Raw genomic sequence first — 21173 nt, 5'->3', positions numbered from 1 at the left:
TACCTTGGTTTACAGGCTGCTACTGTGTGCTCTACCAGTGCAGACTCAGATCCACCCCAATTTCAAAACTACATAATGCCAACATGCTTAAAGATATAATTCTATTAACGAATCTATGACGTAAGGACCATGATGGAAAATCATTTATGTACAGTATGAATGCACTGCACAGTGAACATCAACCCTGAGTCATAGTGAATGGCTCTAACTCAAGGAAAACAATTTCAGTTCCTGTAACCAGCAGCTCATTCAATATTTTTTGGACACGCTTCAGTTCAGTAAGTGCTAAGTACTTTTAAATAAACTGATTCTTGTGAATTAGGACATCTGGAGGTCCTAGAAGCAGCTACGTGACATTTGCTAAATGCTAACGGTAGCACACTCAAATCCTCAGTTCCAGTGCTAGGCCCCTCCTGCTAGATTTAACATTGACTGCCTTGTCTTTAGTTTAGCGTGTTAAGATAATAATAATAAGTCTTTAGCTATAATCGAAAAATACTTTTGAATACTTTATATAGCATTATTAGATTTTTGTTTTCCAGGTATTTCATTGTCCATATAACCAAGATCACATGGCTGACTGACCCACTGACAAACCTGAACTATAAGACACTAGTGCTTGTTAGGAAAAGGAAAAAAAAAACACCATGCAGGAGGGACAAGTTGGTTACAAAACATGCAAATGTATGTATTTGTATTTAATTTATAGCATATTCATATGTTATAAATTATATAATTATTAAGTAATTAGTTTACAATTATAATAATGTATATAATTATAATTCATTCATTTATAATAATCTATAGTTTCATTCAATTTATGCAAAGCCAAATAAAAATGTGAACACTGTGGTAGCATTTTTTTTATTTTAATTGTAGTTGATGTGCAGGACACACAAAGTGAGATCTGGTCTCTTTCTTGATATTGAGTTTTTCTAAAACAGATCCTGCTCTGCAACATCCTGGAATTGCTACACAATCAATGTACAGTTTTTGTTTCTCTATTTTTATCCCTGTGTAGGTTCTCAGTGATCCAGGTCGTAGGAATCCAAAATAGCTTGGGAAAAAAAGTGACTGGACTTCTTTAAGTTTCTTGAAGACGTTTCACTTCTTCAGAAGCTTCTCAGATGAGAGCTGAAATGTCTTCAAGAAGAAATCTAGTTGCTTTTCTTTCCAAGTGCCTTAGATTCTCTTTTTATTCCATTTAACTTTTTGCCTTTTTTGAATTGTTTGAAATTCTGAGGTCAGCTTAGGTAGAGGTAATAAATCTGTCTTGTGGGAATGCCTTGATATCAAGACTGAGCATAAATTTGTATGTTACTTGTGGAAATCAAAATAACAAACGCTTGTTAAGCTGCTGCTTGCTGCTTCTTAAAAGCTGTTATTGCAGAGATTCAGTAACTCCAGAAAAGGATCATATTTTTTGTTTTACTGCCACATAAAATCAAACGTATTCAGTCCCTCCAAGTCAATAAATACTGACAACATGTTGTTTAAAAAACGTACAAAAGATTGTAAAAATAAACACCCTCCTTGCAATCTGTAATATTTTTAAAACGGTCCTAAATAATTTTAAAAAAGAACTTTAGATGATCAAAGTGCCATACAGCAAAAAACCCAGCAGATAGGACTGTAGAGTTTGGCTCGCATTGCGCACAATCGCATCAGCCATATCCTGCTTTCAGCTGGAGTATCGCTTGCCTGACAAAGCACTGGAAACATCAAGGACGCAGCAGAGGCTTCAGCTGGGTTTTAGTTTGTTTCTAAGTCCTGCTTTCCCCCCGTTCAATGAATCTGTCTGGCTCAGGCTGAGCTGAACGTATCCAAGATGCAGACAGAAATGACAGCCGTCATAATCAACGTGAGGAAACGTGTATTTGTGCGGTGGCCCCCTATTCAAATCTCCCCCTTGTCATCATTTGTCAAAAGGTTTGTGTTGAATCTGTTACTTTCTGATGTAGTACGGTCAAGTTGTGCTAACTTGCTGCAGCATGTCAAAATAAAATTAGTTACCGTGGCCTTGGTTCTCGAGGCGGGAGCAGACAGAGAGCGCACAAGCGCCTCTGGTTGGGACCCGTGCGCGTCTGTGAGGAAACATTTCTGAAATTTACTGATGCCAGAGTGAAACTTATGAGCATGTTTTCAGTGCTGGTGATTTAGGAATGGTGGATTGCAGTAGAGATTTGCACTCTAGGAGAAAACAAGCTCTTTGTTGTCTCTCTGGAGTAGTAATAGAGTCTGGTTTGGCCTGCCAGCATTATGTGGGAGTGAATCCCCAAAGCTTATGTCAAACCAAGGAGGAGGCTGAAAACATGACAAACACGTACATGATCTATAGCAGCTTGATTTGTTAACCAGAACATTGTTAGTAACTTAAGACAAACCTTGGTTAACTGCAGACCTGAATTAGTGAAAACTATGCGCCCTTAACTCGCAGATACTGACAGCAGCGGCTGTCTGTTATAGTGAAGTGGAAAGGGAAACGTATGAAAGGAAGGGAGAAAAAATATGGCGAAGAGTTTCAAAGTGAACAACTGTTGTGTGTTTTGAGCTAAGAGGACCTCAGAGAGCAGTTAATAGCAATGCCAGCATCTCTGAATTATACTGCGGCTGCACACATGCTCTTTCACCACAGGACTACAAACCAGAAACCCCAATGTGAATATTAAAATAAATATATATTCCTAGGAAGGAATTCATCTGTCTAGGTTTTTCCATACAAATCTTTCAGGGATTTCAGGATATGAGAGCATAATGAAAACACAGCTTTGCTGATGCCAGTGATAACCAACCAACCTTTTTATATAATTTACAGAGGTGAGTGTGATAGCGGTAATGAGCAACAGCTCAAGAAACGCTTCAGCAAGTGGCCTGAAGAGCAGAGCAATCGTCTGGCTGATTAATTTGAAACAATCTGCAACTGTAATTATTACACAGTGAAAAACAACTTTTTATTAAACATCTGTCTTCATCCCTGTTTGTTTGCAGTTAGAGATCGCACATACATATTCAAGTCATGGACAGCATAAGAGGTGGACATAGATACTAGGGGTGCAACGATACACAAAATTCACGGTTCGGTATCGGTTCGATACTTTTTCGATACAAAAAAATGTTCATGTCTTTTTAATTTGTCATTTATTAAAATTATAAATATATATTTTAATTCAAAAGTACAGTTTTTAAATTTAATGTTGCTGAAACAACAAAGTAATAAAAAAATGAATCTGATTGAGGAATCACTCATCTTTGGAAAAGAGAGTTTATTACAGAGAAATGTCTCTTTCCAAAATAAAAGCTATACTATACGCTTCTTCTGGGCTATATTCTCAGCAGCATATTAAACATATCAGGTCCCCATAAGGAGAATCATGTGCTAACGGCTGTCTAAATGACTCGGGTAAAGTTTGTAGCATGCGTGCTTGTTGTTTTTGTCTGCTTCCACTTGTCTTTGCACTAGGATGATGTCAGAGTAAATGTGCAGTCATATTCGTTGTGTTCCCACTAGTGCTGTCGGCGTTAATCTCATTGAAATTATGTTAACGCCATAACACGGCAAATCTCCGTTAACGAGCTACCGCGGATCGCCCCGTGTGTGGGGCTGGACGGCCAACACGTTAACGAGCTAACTGCGCTAACACACTAGTTCCTACCAATGTAATTGAGCATTGCGTGGCACATCCGACATACATCCGACATACATCCGACGCACTTACCTTCAGGGTCATACGTCACATGAAAACCAAAATAGTTCCAAACGCCAGATCTGAATGAGGGTGGGGGAGGTTCAATTTACCATTTTGCAACAAGAGCTTAACTTCTGTCTCGCTAGCTTGCCCTGCGCTCAGTGAATCTGCGTTCGACTACTCCGACTAGGCTGCACTGTCGAGCGCAGATCCACTGAGCGTTCAACACAGACAGCATCGTCAGAAGAAAAGTTGATAAAATAAATTAAAAATGTTGTATTGTTCGATACATATGCGTACCGAACCGAAAGCACTGTATCGAACGGTTCAATATCGATACGAGTATCGTTGCACCCCTAATAGATACGGTGGTTTCCTGCTTTAAGCCTCGAGATTAGTGTTTTTGCTTTTGTCAGCTTTATTACTATTGTAATTCTCTATTTTCTTGTTGTCTAAAGGAAATATTAATCCGCTCCAAGATGTAAAAAAGACAAAAAGTTTTTAACTCACTCTCATTACTTATTATTCTTATTATTATTACCTTTATTATACCATAACGTCTCACTGAGATCACAGTCTCTTTTACAAAAGACACAAACAATACACATTAAAATTAAAACTTTAACTGGATTTTTATAAGACACATCCACAGGTCTCCTTCACTGCATTCATTATCATGTTTTTAAATTCACCGACAGATAGAGGCCTGTTTAAACTTGGGTCAGTCTGTTAATTATTCCATGTTCAAGGGGCTTTGTGAGAAAATGCTATTTTCCTTTCCAGTTAGGTTTAGGTATCAGTTTAAAATCTTGGTTCTTTATGAGGTGAAGCCCTCAATTATCATCAGTGTGCTTCACCCCAATTCTCCAAGCTGGATCCTTAGGCCTGCAGATGGAGGTCTTCTTGTGATTCCACGTATTTGTCTGGAAACAAGTGGGGAGACTGTGCATTCCCAACGTTACCACACCAAAACTGTGGAACAGCTCACCACCCTCTCTTCGCACCCTTGACTTTGTGGCATCCTTTAAAAAAACAGTTTAAAACTCATCTGTTTTTGTTGGTTCTTGTGTCTTCATTTGGAGCTTGTTTTTGGTGTCTCTGTAAAGCACTTTGTGACTAGTTTCTTGTTGTTAAAACTGTATAAATACATTTTTACATCTTGGTTTAAAAAAAAATAGATGTGACGAGGAGCGGTGGGTCTGACCGTAAAACTGTTCACTCATTGGCTAATGACTTGTCAGTCACAAGTTGTTAGTCAGGGAGCATACCGCTGATAATCCTGCTTTAAGAAGCATGAATGTGAAGAAAAAAGAAATTTTTATGCCATATGAAATGAGTGACTGAACCCATAAACTCATAAAGGACCCCCACTCTCTCCCCCAAACACCACAGAATAGGATAAGTGGAAGAAAATAGGTAGATGCTCAATAGTTTTTATAAATAGTATCTTAGACTGTAGAGAAGCACTAATATATTGCATTGGTAGTTGCAATTTGTGAAATTACCCATTACCCTCTGGATGAATGCACAATTGGTGCCATTTTGGCTTTTGCTAGAACCACATAATCCAAACTTGGGCGCAAGGGAAGTGGAAGCAATCTGTGTTTGGATGAGTGGGGAAAAGCCATGAAAGCTGATGTGACTGGCAGAGATTCCCATCCAAAAACATGCTTCCTTAACGAATCTCCTGAGATTCGGTAATGACAAATGTTGTGGAAGTTAACTTATTTTAGGAGAAAAGTTTGTGAGATTTTTTTCTTTTCTTTTTTTAGTAGATTCTGAACACAGGCAGGTTTATTGGTGCCTGTCTGGCATTAATTAGAGGAATTATAACTGATGGCACTGCACCAGATACTCTTGATAATTATGGCATTAATCAACTGTTTTGTTTCTTTTTTTAAACGGACATACCAAGAATGTGTCATCAAGTCATCATCTCTTATCATAACGTCTCAATTCTCAATAAAAGGAACTGAAAAAATAACGAGACATGATGTCGCTTTATGGTGGATGCATAAATAGAAAATTGCACAGCTCTTTATAAAACACTAATGTGGAGCGGGGCTTTGATCCCACTGCTTTGTGAGACGAACACAATCAAAGAGGGCTCCAAATACAAAGAGAAATCATGATTCCCAACTTAACCCACCACCGACGGGGGTAAATGAATAAACATCCTCTCAGTATGAAAAAGAATAATACTGGCTAATGATTTTGTGCCACGAGTGCTGAAACATCCCATTAAATCTTTTTTATGTCTCCTGCTGAGATGATGTCACGACTGTTTCAACTGGATCATCTTATTCAAAAAAAAAGACTGCAAAGCAGAAAAAAGGTTGATATGATTGATTTTGTTCTCCCTGCAGGTTGGCTGTAAGGTGTTGCAGTTCTTTCACATGTACATGTTGGGCTGTAATTACTTCTGGATGCTCTGTGAAGGCATCTACCTGCACACGCTCATCGTGGTGGCGGTGTTTGCAGAGGAGCAGCACCTGCACTGGTACTACCTCCTGGGCTGGGGTGAGTCATTTTTACCACGTCCCGTTTTGTTGTTTTGTTTCTTTGCTGTAGTGTGTCTGTAAAAACGTATTCTTGCAGCTTGAAAAATCCCAGAGAAGCAGTTCAACAAGATTGGGTAGAATCTAACAATTTTCTTGTGACTGAGGTTATTTTAATATCAAGCGTGCGGTCATTCAGTTTAAGAGCATCATTTGTACGTTTCCTGTTCAGACAATGCTCTCCCTTAAACGTCTGCACTCAGTTTAATAGTCTTCTGAACTCAAATGCTTGCAAACATTTCCATCCTTGCACCCGAGTTTCTTTTGTTCACTTGCTCTTGGACCTCCAGTCCTGCTCATGCATCTTTATGTATGAGCTGATAACCCTGCGGTGGTGGTGGTGGGGATTCCAAAAAGGAGACAGTTCGCCGTATGCCGTTCCCCAGCTCTTTGTTCTCACATTTCCTACTTACATCTACTGTCCTTTCAAGTCTTAGATATGGTGTTGACCAATGACATTGTACTTTCCCCCATTTATGAGTACATGTGCTTTAATTCTGTGAGAGTCCTTTAGGAACAGATATTTTCAGATATTTTCTGACTTAGAAATTTGTGCCTTCCTTTTGTACAGTCACGATTTTATATACATGCATGCACCATATGTTTTAGAAGAGCGGTCCCCAACCGCCGGGTCATGGACTGGTTCTGGGCCGCAAGAGTTGGGGCTTGGGTGTGAAATTTATGGTTTCAGGGTTTTTATCGTCAACTTGGTGTTTGTAGTTGTCTGTCTTATTTTGAAATAAATATTTACACGTTAAGCGTTAAGGGGCAAAGAGGAGGATGTTACTCTCAATGTTGTTGGCGCATTTCAGGAGGACGCTGTTAACAAAGTTATACAATTACACACTGAATTTGCGTTTATTATTATATTTACAAAATACCACAGTTTTTGTCTTGGTCGTATCATTTTATTTTGTTGTATTTATCCGCGACACATCCGTGAAAATATTGTCTGACATTAAACCGGTGCATAGCGCAAAAAAGGCTGGGGACCGCTGATTTAGAAGAACACACTATAGTAGGCTTATTGTATGTACTAAATCAAGCTTTTCATTAGATGAGCAAGACTGCTAGTGACAAATGAATAAAACAATGAACTGACTCGCAGGCTGGCTGATTTATTTTTCCCTTAAGCTGGCTGTCACTTTATTAAATTTACAAAGTGAGCAGAGGTAGTGACTGGGACCCAGAAGTTTGATAAACAAACAAGCACCTTTCATGCAAGAAGGTGGATTAGACTGGATCACAGGAAATCTGTGCAAGCAGCAGTATATCGTAGATCTGAGCAAGCGCAGAGCAAATATGCTCGCGAGCAGTCGTCTGTTTGATCAGAGGGCAGAGTTTGCATTGTAATATCTGAATGTGAAAGCAAGAAATCATGGTCTTGGATAAAGGTATTTCATTGTGGACATGCTGACAGCTTTATTGGCCCTCCTGTCGCTTGGTGCTGCTCCTGTCTTGTTTTCCACACTGCTCCAAACAGGAATAACACAGTCTGTCAAAAAAAAAAGAGAAAAAAAAAAAGCAGGCAATGGAACTGGATGGATGATCATCATTAAAAATCTTGGGATAACCTCGAGTAGAGTCTTTGCTGTGTGTGTGTGTGTGTGTGTGTGTGTGTGTGTGTGTGTGTGTGTGTGTGTGTGTGTGTGTGTGTGTGTGTGTGTGTGTGTGTGGATGGATGGAGGGAGGCCAGCTTGTCAGATCCATCTGTGGCCAGCACACTGCAGGGCCTCATTGAAAATGGACCCTACATGGAGTTTTGTGTTTATATCCAGAGGAAAAGATGAAAAATCTGTGCCCAGTGTCTAGTGGGTGTTTACCTACACAATGTCAAATTAGAGGGAAAAGTAACAGAAAATTAACCGTGTGGTAGTGTTGTCTTTGTTGTTAGCGGTGCAACAATAAAGCTGTCGCAGGAGAGTTTGCAGAAATAAGGAGGACCCAGCTTTCCAAGGAAAGTTTCATTAGACCAACAAACAAAGCTAAACCACGCTTTCACAGTTGTGTTAATGACAAATGCAATTTCACAAAACTCACTCAAGACCTCATATGGCTCCTATCTTTTCCTCTCCAAGGTTTTCCTCTAGTGCCTGTATCCATCCACGCCGTGGCAAGGAAAAAGTATTTTGACGACAAGTGAGTAATGTTCCAGAAACCTCGGCAAATAAACAGAAGATGTTTACATTTGCGCTGGGCTGTGTGCGGTAGAGTGAGAGCGTGCAGGCGCGCGTGTTTTCATATGTGTGTGCACGCATGTGTATTTTGGGAGGCTGACAGCACTGACTGATATGTTTTTCCTTCTGTAGCTGTTGGATGAGTGTGGAGACCCATCTGCTCTACGCCATCCACGGCCCTATAGTGGCAGCACTTCTTGTAAGTCTGCTAATCCACTGTTTCCGCACAGAAAAAGCACGAAAAACTAATTTTACATGATGAGTCTTTATATTTTTGTATTCATTTAGAGTTTAATTCATGATTTGTTTTTTCTTTTTCTGTAGGTCAATCTCTTTTTCCTGCTAAATATTATCAGAGTTTTGGTTACCAAGTTGCGAGATACGCACCGGGCAGAGTCCAACATGTACATGAAGGCAGTGAGAGCCACCCTGATCCTGGTTCCCCTGCTGGGAATACAGTTTGTCATCATTCCCTGGAGGCCGGAGAACCGGCTGGCTGGTGAAGTCTACGAGTACATAATGCACATACTCATGCATTACCAGGTAGGCACGAGCTGCAGCAAACACACAGGAGCTCAGTTCAGAGTAATCTAACAACGACTTGAAAAAGGAGGCTAGTGCAGCTTCACTGCCCTGGGGATTCAGCCGTTTTGCACCTCGGGCTTAAATCATAATGACCTTGGAAAAAAGCAATTAAATTATTGCAATAAATATGCTTAGCATGAGCTTTACTTTATACGGAAACCTTAGTGCAAAACTGAGACAGTGTACAACCTAGATTTGTCCGTACCCTTGGGCTCCCCAGGCTCACGATGCTGATTTTTAATTTTGCATGACTGAACTTTTACGCCCTTAAAAACATCGTTCTCTGCCCTGTGGTTGTTATTATCTATTCATGTGACTCCCTTAAAAAAACATTTGGGTTCAACCATAGCTTTGTTTTATGTTTTAGAAGATTCTTAATTTACTCCTTCCCCCATAAAGACGACATTTGAAGGAGGTGGGCGTGAAATACGACAGAAGCTGCTCAGTTCAGGAAAAAGAAATGAGGGTTGACCCTGGTAGGCATTCACAGGGGAAAGAGTTAAACAATCCATGAAATATTTATGGCCCATTAGATAATTCTGTTGTTGCCCCAATATTTCTTTGTATTCTCTCTTTAAAAGTTGCTTTCCCGTCTCACTTCTATAAAGTCACACCCTGTAAAAAATAAATAAATAAATAAATCATGTGTCTAAGCAATTCCTTCCTCCAACGGTTCAGCAGATGGCTGCACTGTCTGAGACTACTTCTGTTGTGATTTTTTTTTAGATGTAAAGAAGCAAACTGAATTTACTAGAAAAGAAATGATTATCTCCTTTTTCCATCTTTGTTTCAGGGTTTGCTGGTGTCAACCATATTCTGCTTCTTCAATGGGGAGGTAAGGGCTGTCATTTAGTTAGCTCATTAGCTAACATTAGCGCTGCTCGCGTGTCATTTGTTGCTAGGTGTAAGAAGGCAGTAAGGGGAGCTTACGATGCTCATTTCCAATTCCATATTTCTATTTTTGGATCCTACTAGAGTAGTGTTGCAAGATTTACAGTTCAAAATCATTTTTATTTATTTTATACTCGCCTATTTTACTGCTCTCTGGGTTTCCCAGTATCTGAAACAAGCTGCGTTAGCTCCTTTCTTCCCTCTCTCTCTGAGCCAGTTTTCTTCTTATATGCTAGCCCTTCCAAAAACAAGTTTTGAAAAGGTGGTGGGACTGCTGTGCTCGCAACCCGCTGTGTGTCTGACACAATTGGTTCACTTTAATCAGTAAGTAATTAATAAATTAGCTTTAGCGGAAACAAAGGGAAATTAGCCCCAGGACGAAGCTTGTCTTAGTCTTTAGTCGCTACGTGTAGCTAAGCTAACATGCCTGATTATGAGTATCATATTTTTATTTAAGCGTGGTATCAATCATAGCGGTTTACTTCTGGCAAGAAAGTGAATAATCCCCCAAATATCTGAGAGTTCCTTTAAAAAATATTGTACCCCTGTGCCATGTTTGACATCATAATAGCGTAGTTTTGATTGAGCAATTGGCCTTTTGGAAAGGTCAACCTGCACATGTTACTCTGGGAGCTTTTCAGTGATTGTGTAATAAAACCGCTCATCCCTTATGACATTATGCATGACACATCAGACTGCATCAGGTAAAACATTTTCAAAATTTGTTTTCAGGTCAGATCTCTTCCATCTGTATCGAGAAGTGACCCATGAATACCAAACACAGACTCATAGTTTTGGTTTTGGCCTTGAGTACGTGGGTAAAATAGCTGTAGCTTCGCAGAGATCTCTCCAAATTCCAAATGTAGCAGGTTATAAAACATTCCTCCGCTTTTTCCTCTTCTGAGACCAGTCTGGTGCTACAATAGTAAAAGCAGAAGGGTCATGTCAGGCGAGGAGTAAGACACACTTTATAAATGACTGTGTGGTTTCCAAGCTCAGCTGAATATTGACTCTTCTTTCTTCGTTCTCCTGTCAGCCTTTCTAAGCCTGTCTGCAGCTGTCTGACAGCAGCATCCTTAACTTGATTCAAATGCTTCACCAAACCGATGAGCTGGAGTTGCATTAAACGCAGACCTCAGGTTAATAATTCTGTGAAGACCTCACAGCTCTCCAGACTCAATGTGTGAAAGATGCTTTCAAGCTCAAGTCTCCACAAGGGTTGTAACATTAGAGGACACATTTCAGGCATTTTGCTAGTCCACACCAGTGTGTAAATGGCGCGTAGACATCAAGCAATTAAACAACTATTTAATTGCTATTATCTGTAATATTTAATTAAGGCGTTTAATTAAGAAATATTTATGCTGTAAATTGTGTTCCCCAAACAAATATTGATGCTTTTTTATGAGGTGTTTTGTTGCAATAGTGGAAAATACTGCAGAGATGCACAAACTATGGAAAACATTAAAGCCAAGTGAAATAAATTTGTATGGATTGGTCTCCTGTGCTTATCACTTCACACCATGAAAATAGTTTTGGCCAGGGTCCTATTTCTAGCCAGAACCTACTGTACGGTCCCATACTGCGAGGGATGTCATTAAGAGCAACCATTTGCTGTGCAGGCTCTGCCCTCATGCAGTCCTTCAGAATGCAAAGCAAATGATGTCTGTGTGCAGAAGCACTAAGAATTTTACTGTACAATTCTTCTTCTTCTCCATTTCACAATGAAAAAAATACTCCACCCACAGTACACAGACATCCAATTAGTGGGGTCAGGTTAATTGTTGAATATAATTTACCCATAGGTCTGAATGTGAGAGCGAACGGTTGACTGCCAAACTGTTCAGGGTATTCCCTGACTCTCGCCCTATGGTAGCTGGGATAGGCTCCAGCACTCCCCCGCGACCCTGATAAGGATAAATGGAAAATACTATGGGAATTTAGGATCTTGATATTTCTTAAAATAATTGTTTTCATCTCCAACAAAATCTGATTTTTACAATGATGACTTTAGCTACAAGAGGCTTTGGTGTCCCAGAGAAAGGTGCTTTTCCAGAGTTGCTTGAGTTTGTATAACAAGCAACAACCCTGAGAAGGCAAAAAAACCCCCACTGTGGATCTGTTATATGTACACTTCTTATATTTGGAAGTTGTTGCTGTTGGCCAAGCAAGGAGTGCTTGATGGTTTTGTTAGCAACAACAAAAATCTCTGGAAGACAGTGGTGGATGATCGTAGGATCCTTTCCATGATAAAGAAAAAAATTAATTTCCCAACATTTTCCAGGAGTCAGGCAACTTTCCAGGAATAGAGCAGCCTGATTAGACTTTGCCAAAACACTTTTAGAAACCAGAGCAATTTTAAAAAAGCATTCTTTGGAGAGATGAGAATAACACTTAAATCTGGCAGGAGGATGGGAAGAAAGAAATGCATGGAAAATGCTTGGATCGGCAAATGATCCAAAGCATACAGTATACCATCACCTGTAAAACAATGTGGGGGAAATGTGATGGCATCAGCTTGTATGCTTTTTCATTGTATATGTTTTGATTTGTCACAGTAGGAAAAATACATCCCACTTTGGGAATTCCCTGCTTTTGTCTGTGGCGTTCCATTCTTAAGGCTTACTGCGGCACCTAATGGACATGAGACATCTTGAAGTCCACCTGTGCTTTCTGTACTGTGACAAGGCAAACACGTGCTGTGAACATGTTCACTCACTAGTGTTTTCATTTTTTGTGAGTTGAGAAAAGACAGAAGCAGAATTCTGGAGTGTAACATTTTAATTTCTGCTCAGGTTAAATCAAATCCAATTTATTGGTTTGTGTTTCAACAGAAGCACCTCACACGTGAACAATGAGCCAAAACATACAGTGAAAGCAACATGGAAGTTTTGGAGGTCAGGAAGTGGAATAATGTGTTTGCAGAGTGGCTGCGGTATAAGCCTTCACAATAATCAGTGAAACTGGCTACACCAGGCATAGAGCCAGGGATCGCGCCTCTGCAAACATAAAAATAGACCAGGCTTGATTCCCCCCCTCCAGTACCGACACTTCTGGGTGTCAGAACTGACGACAGCTAGCATAAAGGAAATGACTCCAGCATCAGATTTTATTTTGCTGATACATCTGCTAACATCATCCTAACTCACACATATCACACAAACTAGGTAAGAATCTTAAAGTTTCACAGAATTGTGGCCCCTCAAAACACTGGAAGCATTAAAACAAAAGCTCATCGTGGTGTTTTTGTGACTCACGCAGCCCTACGCCAACCGCACGCATTCCACAGCACAATGTCCACGCTAAGTGTTAGAGCACTTAGCATGAGGTGTTTGGCAAGGAGGACCTAGCAACCCACTGTCAAGCTCTGTTTTATGCATCCAGCTTGGAAAATATGTCACTTATTAACTCGTACATGAGCAGACAGAAAGCAGTCTCATCACCGTAAAGGATGCAAACAATTTGTCAAACACAATCAATGCATAGGGCATACGTGTAAAGGGTGAACACACGAACTGTCACAAGGGAATGCAGTGGTTTGTTTGCTTCACCGGCATAATGGCCAATTCATGCTCTCTTAATCAGGACACGGGTTTCCTGGGCTGAGTTCAATTCTTTCTTTTTTTTTATTTCAAGGCCAAACTACAAAGACCTGCCTTGTTTGTTCAATAGCCCCATTGTGAGGTTAGGTCAGTGAGACAAACAGCTTTCAAACTGTATTTGTGACACCAAGCACGACGTTCAGCATGAAGCTGTAAGACTCAGATGCTCATTTGTCTCAGAATGACAATTAGTGCCATAATTTATATCATTAGATCATTCTGTGTTAATGTACCCACAGTAATTACAGTGGTATTAAGACATGACTGAATAAAATGATTACCTTTGCACCGTTAGTAGTTTGTGTTTTGGGAAGAAGAAAGATTTCTACCATATGCTGTAGACAACTTAGCATTCATGTAGTGTGACGCTAATATTGGTTTCCACGAAGAGTGTCACGGCTGGCGGGGTGAGCCGTGTGGTGTTGGAGGAAAAGGAGGACCCAAAATGCGGCAGTGACTGATGATTCGAGTGACGTTTATTTACAAGTGGTGGAGTGGCAAAAACAGGCAGTGAGGCATGACAAAACAACTGAAGAAACCTAAACTGGGAGAACTAAATGACAAACCTGAGAGCATACAAAAGGGGTGCGGGGCAGAGAGACGCAGAGACAGGAACGAAACACCATAGAACGCAGACGAGCCGACAACGAACACAGACCGACACCCACTAAATATACACACACAAGGTAATCGGGTAATCACACACACAGGAGGGAAGAACAGCTGAACCCAATACACATGATGACCGGAGGAGACAAGCTGAACACAATGACAACAGACAGAGACCTTCAGAACAAAACAGGAAATCTAGAACCCGAACCGGACACAAGGGGGGAGGACACAGAATAACTAGAACAGAGGAAAATAATCAGAAAACACAAAACGCTGGGTCAACGACCCAGCACCATGACAAAGAGTTGCTGTTGTTTGTTCAGATGCAGCGCCAGTGGCCAGTCTGCAGGGCTGCTGCCTGAAAAGTTTGAATTATTTGTGATTGTTATTGTAAAGGAACACGCAGGAAGACTCTATTGACAAAAAAATAGTTCCATATTTCCTTGTTATTTCAATGACCTCATAGTTTCTAAGACATATCAGACACACGATTCTCAAGCAAGCTGACAGGGAAAAGCACTGCTGAATTTTGGACTGGGGCGAGATTGATTGAAGTTTCTGCATGTAACGCTGTGACTAATGATCGCATTAAGGCTTAAATAGAAGGATTATGAAGGGTTACGTGCTATAAGTCACGAGGGTAGTAATGGATTTTGTGATGACACAAATGGATTTGGTTCACAGTAAATTAATGTGTTTAATGCGTCAAATGGTTGCAGCAAGATAACAATGGTTGTCAACATGCTTATTCAAAAAGTGCTGGAAGATTTGTTGCTTATATAATCACTACAGTCATATTCTGATCATTTAATTGGTGCAAAGCCTGAAGAGAAAGAAGTTGTGCACTTTGTTTTTTAGTCAGGATGCCAGAAAGAGAAAATTGTATGTACCCTTTGGGATAATCATGGTCATGTTTTCATACCTTTGAATGGCATCGGTGGAAAGATGCCATTTGACTGTTGTTAGATTTAGTAGGTGAAATGTGTGGAAGTAAGTTTATTTATAACATGGTTATAGATCACTTCATTATGTACACCTGTTCAGCTGCTTGTTGCTGCATATATCTAATCAGTATTTAGACACGGTCTAGACAACCTCCCAAATTTTAAATTGAGCATCAGAATGGGGAAAAACGTAATTTAAGTGACTTTTAATGTGGCATCATTGTCACTGCATCATCATTGCTTGTCTACTAGGAGTTTCCTACAAACCATCTCTAGGTTTATAGAGAATGGGCCTGAAATGAGGAAATACCCGGCGAACACATGCCTTGTTGATGTCAGATTAGAGGAGACTGGTCAGAGTTACAACCAAGGTATGCATAAGAGCATCTCTGAAAGCACAAAATGCTGATACTTGAGGTAGATGTGCTTCAATGACCAAAGTAGAACATGCAAGATGTCTTAGCTAGACCATGCTCCTGTCAGATAGGAAGAAGAAACCAATGCTACAATTTGTGCAAGATCACCAAAATTGGACAACAGACAAAAAATTGGAAACATGTTGGCTGAGTGTCGATTTTTGCTGCAGTATTTGGATAGTAAGCTCAGACTTTGGTGTAAACAACAATGATGCATTGATCATGCCTTGTATCAATAGTTCAGGCTGCTAGGCCCCCTTACTACCAGCTGAGCACTGTTTAAATGCCACCGCCTTTCTGAGTAGTGTTGCTGACCATGTCAGCAGCGTACCCCATCTTCTGATGGTTGTTAAGGATAATGTACCATGTCACAAATGTCAGTTAATCACAAACTGGTATCTTGAACATGACAATAAGTTCACTCACTCATCAAAAAAGCTCAGAGGAATGTTCCCAGCCCCAGGTTGACTGTATGCCACGACAAATTAAGGCAGTTCTGAAGCAAATGGGGTTCCTGCCCAGTACTAGAAAGATAAACCTTGTGTATTTATCTCTTTTTATAGTGAGATGATCTGGCCACATGCACAACCTGGCCACCCCCGCCCCCCAAAAATGGATATTTACATTTTATAGCTGTCATCTGCTAATGTGATTGAAATTTGAGTGGCCCACACATGCTGCAGTAATAACATGCACATCAGTTAAGATCATTGTCAGTTGGATCAGTGTTGTCACAAACTTCTCCGACTCAAAACACAAAAACAAAGCTAGCAGTGAAGTCAAATAATTAAATTAGATGTAAAATATTATTATTAAGGCTGCATTTGTAGATATGAGACACTAAACTACCTTTTTTATGTGCTTGTGTGACATCCAGGTGCAGGCAGCTGTGAAGAGACAGTGGATGCAGTATAAAACCCAGTGGGGTCAGAGACGAAAGGACCACTGCTCGATGCGCTCCACGTCCTACACAGCTACCTCCATCACCGAGGTACCCGCCTTCATGTACCATCACGACTGTAACACCGAACACTTGAACGGGCGCCACACGGAGGACTCTGAGCTGGTGGCGCTAAAGTCGGGAGACACGTACGCTTGAGTAACACCGAGGATAAAATGCGTAGCGGTGGAAAAAGCCGAGGACGAGCAACAAAGTAAACGTACAGCAAAAAGAAGAAAATGAATTCAGTTCACCTGCCATATCTCAGCGATTAAATCTCCGGGGCTTGCTCAGCTCAGGAGGATGATAGAGGCCTGAAAACAAAAAGCTCATTGACGTGGATTAGCTACAAGGCTGACACTTTACTTTACATTGCTGTTGCAGCTGCTTTTTCAGAACTTTGATGTTGAGAACTTGTGACGTAAGGAGAGCTGCTTTTGACATGTGTCAACTTCCTAAAGCTGCTAAACTGCGTGTGCCCGCTCGCAGTGATGGAGGCTTGCACTAGTGTGGAAATAACTGTGACTGTGTGAGGGTAGCAAAGTTTTCTTTCTTTTCCTGACGGTGCTGAAGGTGACAGCGATGATGTAGAGGTGAATAATGACTGCAATGGTGTTGATGATGACTATCAAAGAGAAGTAGACGAACCAATCATTCCTAACCTCACCTATACCAAAGGGTACTGTTTGGTGGTCACGACCGCGGGGGGGCGTACTATGTCCAGCTAAGCACAGGTGCCATAAAGCAAAAGACACGGACGCAAACACACACGCAAACGTCAGCAAACCTCATCGACCTGATCAAATGTGCCATGAAAGAGGTCAACTTTCAGAAGACCCTCTCCGCTCCAACCTCTGGAATTGTGTACATAATGTATGTTCACCATGTTTCATTTAAAAAAAAAAGTGTTTTAAATGTTTTAAAAAGATTTTTGTTTTCCCCCCACCCACACTTTCTATCAATGTTTTATCCTTGCCGATTCCCTAGTACGTGCTCAGTAAATGTCCCGTGATGCTGCATTCCTGACTGCTTTGTTGTTATGCAGTTGCTGTATTTGTGCCGATGCTGAAGCTCACAGGGCTGTGACGCAAAAATGCACACACACGAAATACTTCAAAGCTAAAAATAAAACCGTTCTGTTGAGGCCGAAGAGCCACCGGAGTTGATCCACTGTGTTCTGAGTTATGATTCAGTCAGCTCTGCCAATGATTCTAATTTATCCTCAGCCATCCTTTGTGAGCTCATGATGTCTCTAATCTGTCACCTGCTCTTATCTGGGAAAAGAGAAAGGCTCGCTAAAGATCAAATCCAAACTGTATGCGCACACTAAACCTACCGATGTCTTAAATGCATGTTCGCGTCTTTGTCACGGTCTTGCACAAACATGATGTTTAAACTCATCCATCAGTGGTCCTAAACACGTTCCTATTACTCCTCTGCCTTTTCTTTATTAGGCTTGGTTAAGGGTTTGTTGAAACCTTAGTAAATGCTGTGTCTTGCATTTATCTGTGCAAGGTCCTTCAAATCTGGTCATTTTTTAAACTGCATGTCCAATAAGAGACATTTCAGTACCACCAGATCAAAACATTTATATTTCTAGAGCATGTAGCCAATGGCTATTAAATCCTCTGGCTGCTCACATTACTGTGATTTGTTTTTGCCTCCTTAGCAGCAACTTCTCTTTGCTTACATTGTCAAAATGGAAAAGCGTTCCAAGTTGAGCTAAATTCTTGGTAAAAGGCATGTAGAAGTAACATCTTATATAATAAAGCTGGTGATACTCGGTATCTTTTGCACTTTTAGTAAGCAGAAATTCAGCAGTGCGTCAGCGTGAGTTGTTCTCGCTGGCGCTCGTGCTGATTTCTCCAAAATAAAGATGTACATCTTTTAACATGTAAACACATTTACTTATCTAGTACTTTAAACTAAAGGCTGAGTACTTGGAGGAGGGGGAGACCTCGAACCTTTTTAAAAAAATATTACTCAAACAGAGGTTTGCTCAAGAGTTGTCTGCCATATTGGACGTGATACAACCACCGATTGTGAAGTGTGTGTTCCCCAAGTGCTTAGCAAGTGATTGGCTGTCACTTGGTGAAATCGAATGCAAAGAGCACCTGAGCACCTTATGATTGCTGTGGTGGTGATCAAACTGTTGTGGTCACCTGTAAATTTGCAGACTGTGTTGTCTACAAACACTCACTTTTAAACCACCAACTAGTAGTAATGTAATAAGACTTGACAAAGTGGATGGAGAGCAGAGAATGTTCCGCTCAGTCAATTATATTTATTTTTCTGACAAAAACAAGGTGATAACTAAATAAAAACTAATGTACGAGGGCAAAAACTATGTTGAAACATGTTGACATTTTGCCAACGAATAGAAATAGAATAGAAAAAAAAAATCTGAAACGAGATCCAATCAAAACTAATTACATTTCTTTTCTTCGGGAGGGAGACTAGATAGTGACGAGGAAGAGAAGCGTAGACTTATGGACACTTTTTGTATTTCATGTCAAGGAAGATCAGACGTTTTGTAAACCGTGTGGAGCAACTCAACAAACTTTTAGACTTTTTATTTTAGTCCAGCTTAGATTTAGTCTACTATAATCTTATAACATTTAGTTAACTACGACTAGACTAAAACTAAATTATGTTTTAGTCAAAAGACTGTGACTAAAATGAAATCAAAATTTGATGTTGAAGGTTGACCTTCAAAGTAAATGTTAGCGATCCACCCAACATGTTTCTGAAGGCTTTTACTGTGAAGGAAAACGGTCTTTGCTGCCAGGTTGTGTCGCACTCTTTGCACTTTCACTGCTGCTCAGAGAGTTGTGAGTGTTTGTGGGCAAGTCAGTGTGTTGCATGTAACTACAGGCAACCAAAACACAAGTTTGTTGCCATGGAGTCACTGACCAGGCTGTAGGCCTGTGTGACTGGAGCCTTTATCACTTGACTCTGCACTGTCATCATGTTCGTCGCACGCCTAAGGTGGCAGACAAGTTAAAATCCCAACCTCAATACATGATGCCTTTGATCATTTTAGAGATTAGTTTCAACTGTGAACAAAGAATCACTATTAATAATTCTGAAATCACAAAAATCAATTCAAAGGTGTTTAAAAACTAAATTGGCTACACACATATTTATATAATGAGAAAACATTTTTACTGTCATTTTATGTGTACGTGGTGCATTTGTTGAATGTGTGCTCAATTTTTATTTGCCTTTTCATTGTCAACTGTCGGGCACCACCTGTGAGAGATTAGAATAAGAAAAAGCTCTAAATATATCTAATCTTCATAGACATTGTGAGATCACTGTCACTATGGATAAGAGATGCTCCACAGGTATCCATGCAGAATAAGTTTGTACATTGTAATGATTGTAAGAATTGGCTTGTTGATATTCATTAATCTGTAAGTATTTGCTTTCTTTAATCAGAGGAAAATCATATGAATGCAGACTATTTAAAAAAAATATTTTCATAGCTATATAGGAGATTTATCTGAGTACATCTGAGCACTCACCACTGAGAGCGAATCACACAGAGTCACTCATGAATCAGTTCAGAAAATCAAATCATTTTGATGAAATTACTCAAATCAGGGATGCCACTATTTACTAGTTGTAATGGCGCAGCTTCTCTACAGTACATAAACCGCACGCTGCACAAGCTGAATGCATTCAGTCCCTTTTCATGGCTTCACCTGTCAAATCCTCTTACAGCCCCCACCCCTTTGCATAAAACAGACATTGGGATATGTTTCATATTTCAGTGACTTTTATGTTACCAGCTGGCTGTAAGGAACTAGGAAGGACCGTAGAGAGACAATCATGATGGCAGAATAGGTTTTACTGATTCAAATGTTTTAGTATGAGAGAAAAATTATTTATTTTAGTATGAAATACATCTTCCTCTTCATTTTTATTATGGTGATGTTTCCTGGATCTTGTGCACACTGTAAGACATATTATTAGTGTTGTGGATTCTGGATTCTATATATTTTGTATGTCTGTTCATGCCCATGTAAATACAAGCAAACACTGTGTACATAATAGATTTTTGCACTGTGAAATTCTATGATGATTATTTTTGTTACCCCCCTCCCTTCTCATTTATTTTTGGCTTGTGTTTGTCTCTTTCTCCTTCTCAGCTTGGACTAGCATCATCTCAGAGCTGATAAAAAATGTATTTTGTAAAAGCCACAACGATTGGTGTTGTTTTTTTTAAATCTTCCACCCATTTAGCACAACAACAGAGACATATCATTTGGTGTCGCTCTCTATTTCTTGAGCAATCAGCAAAAACAGAAAGCTGTGGCGTGAATGTAAAAGGTAGAAAAAGATGAAAGCTAACAATCGGAAAGTGGACAATTTTCAGAGTCTGATGACTTAATGATTAAAAAGCGTGCTTTGTTTTGTTATTTTCGTAAATAATTCGGTAAGATTATCGAGTTTAAAACCTTTCTGAAACAAACTTTGTTTTCCAGCAATTCTGCGAAATTCTGTGTTGATTTAGCAGCTTACTCGCCAACACTTTCTCCTGTCAACATTTCAGGGTTGAGAGAATTTGTTTAATGAGTGTGCAGGGAAAACAGGGGAAGTCTAGCTCCATGTGGTGTCTTGCCTTGTGATTCCTCAAGGCAGTGCTGGCAGCGCTTTACAGCCCTGTTTTATTTTAAAGGTTCTGCCTGAATTACATAAAAGCATCTGATGTCTGTAACAGGAAAAAATCCACTGACATGGATCCGCTACAAGATGA

General features: G+C 40.0%; 1 protein-coding gene across 4 annotated transcripts in view; it reads left to right on the top strand.

The window, feature by feature from the left end:
* calcr (calcitonin receptor) overlaps positions 1-20620 on the top strand; it is a 64068-nt gene extending 43448 nt beyond the window's left edge. For all 4 annotated transcript variants that reach the window (XM_026155676.2, XM_026155675.2, XM_080295888.1 and 1 more), the window contains 6 exons: positions 6053-6206; positions 8323-8383; positions 8554-8620; positions 8746-8964; positions 9800-9841; positions 16349-20620. In XM_026155676.2, the coding sequence (XP_026011461.1) occupies positions 6053-6206; positions 8323-8383; positions 8554-8620; positions 8746-8964; positions 9800-9841; positions 16349-16570 (765 nt within the window). In that variant the 3' untranslated portion in view covers positions 16571-20620. The remainder of the gene's footprint in view (positions 1-6052; positions 6207-8322; positions 8384-8553; positions 8621-8745; positions 8965-9799; positions 9842-16348) is intronic.
* The last annotated feature ends 553 nt before the right edge of the window (positions 20621-21173 follow it).

This window comes from Astatotilapia calliptera, chromosome 22, assembly GCF_964374335.1.
Source record: "Astatotilapia calliptera chromosome 22, fAstCal68.1, whole genome shotgun sequence".
In the NCBI taxonomy this organism is placed as follows: domain Eukaryota; kingdom Metazoa; phylum Chordata; class Actinopteri; order Cichliformes; family Cichlidae; genus Astatotilapia; species Astatotilapia calliptera.
This window is presented reverse-complemented; position numbering and strand designations above follow the sequence as displayed.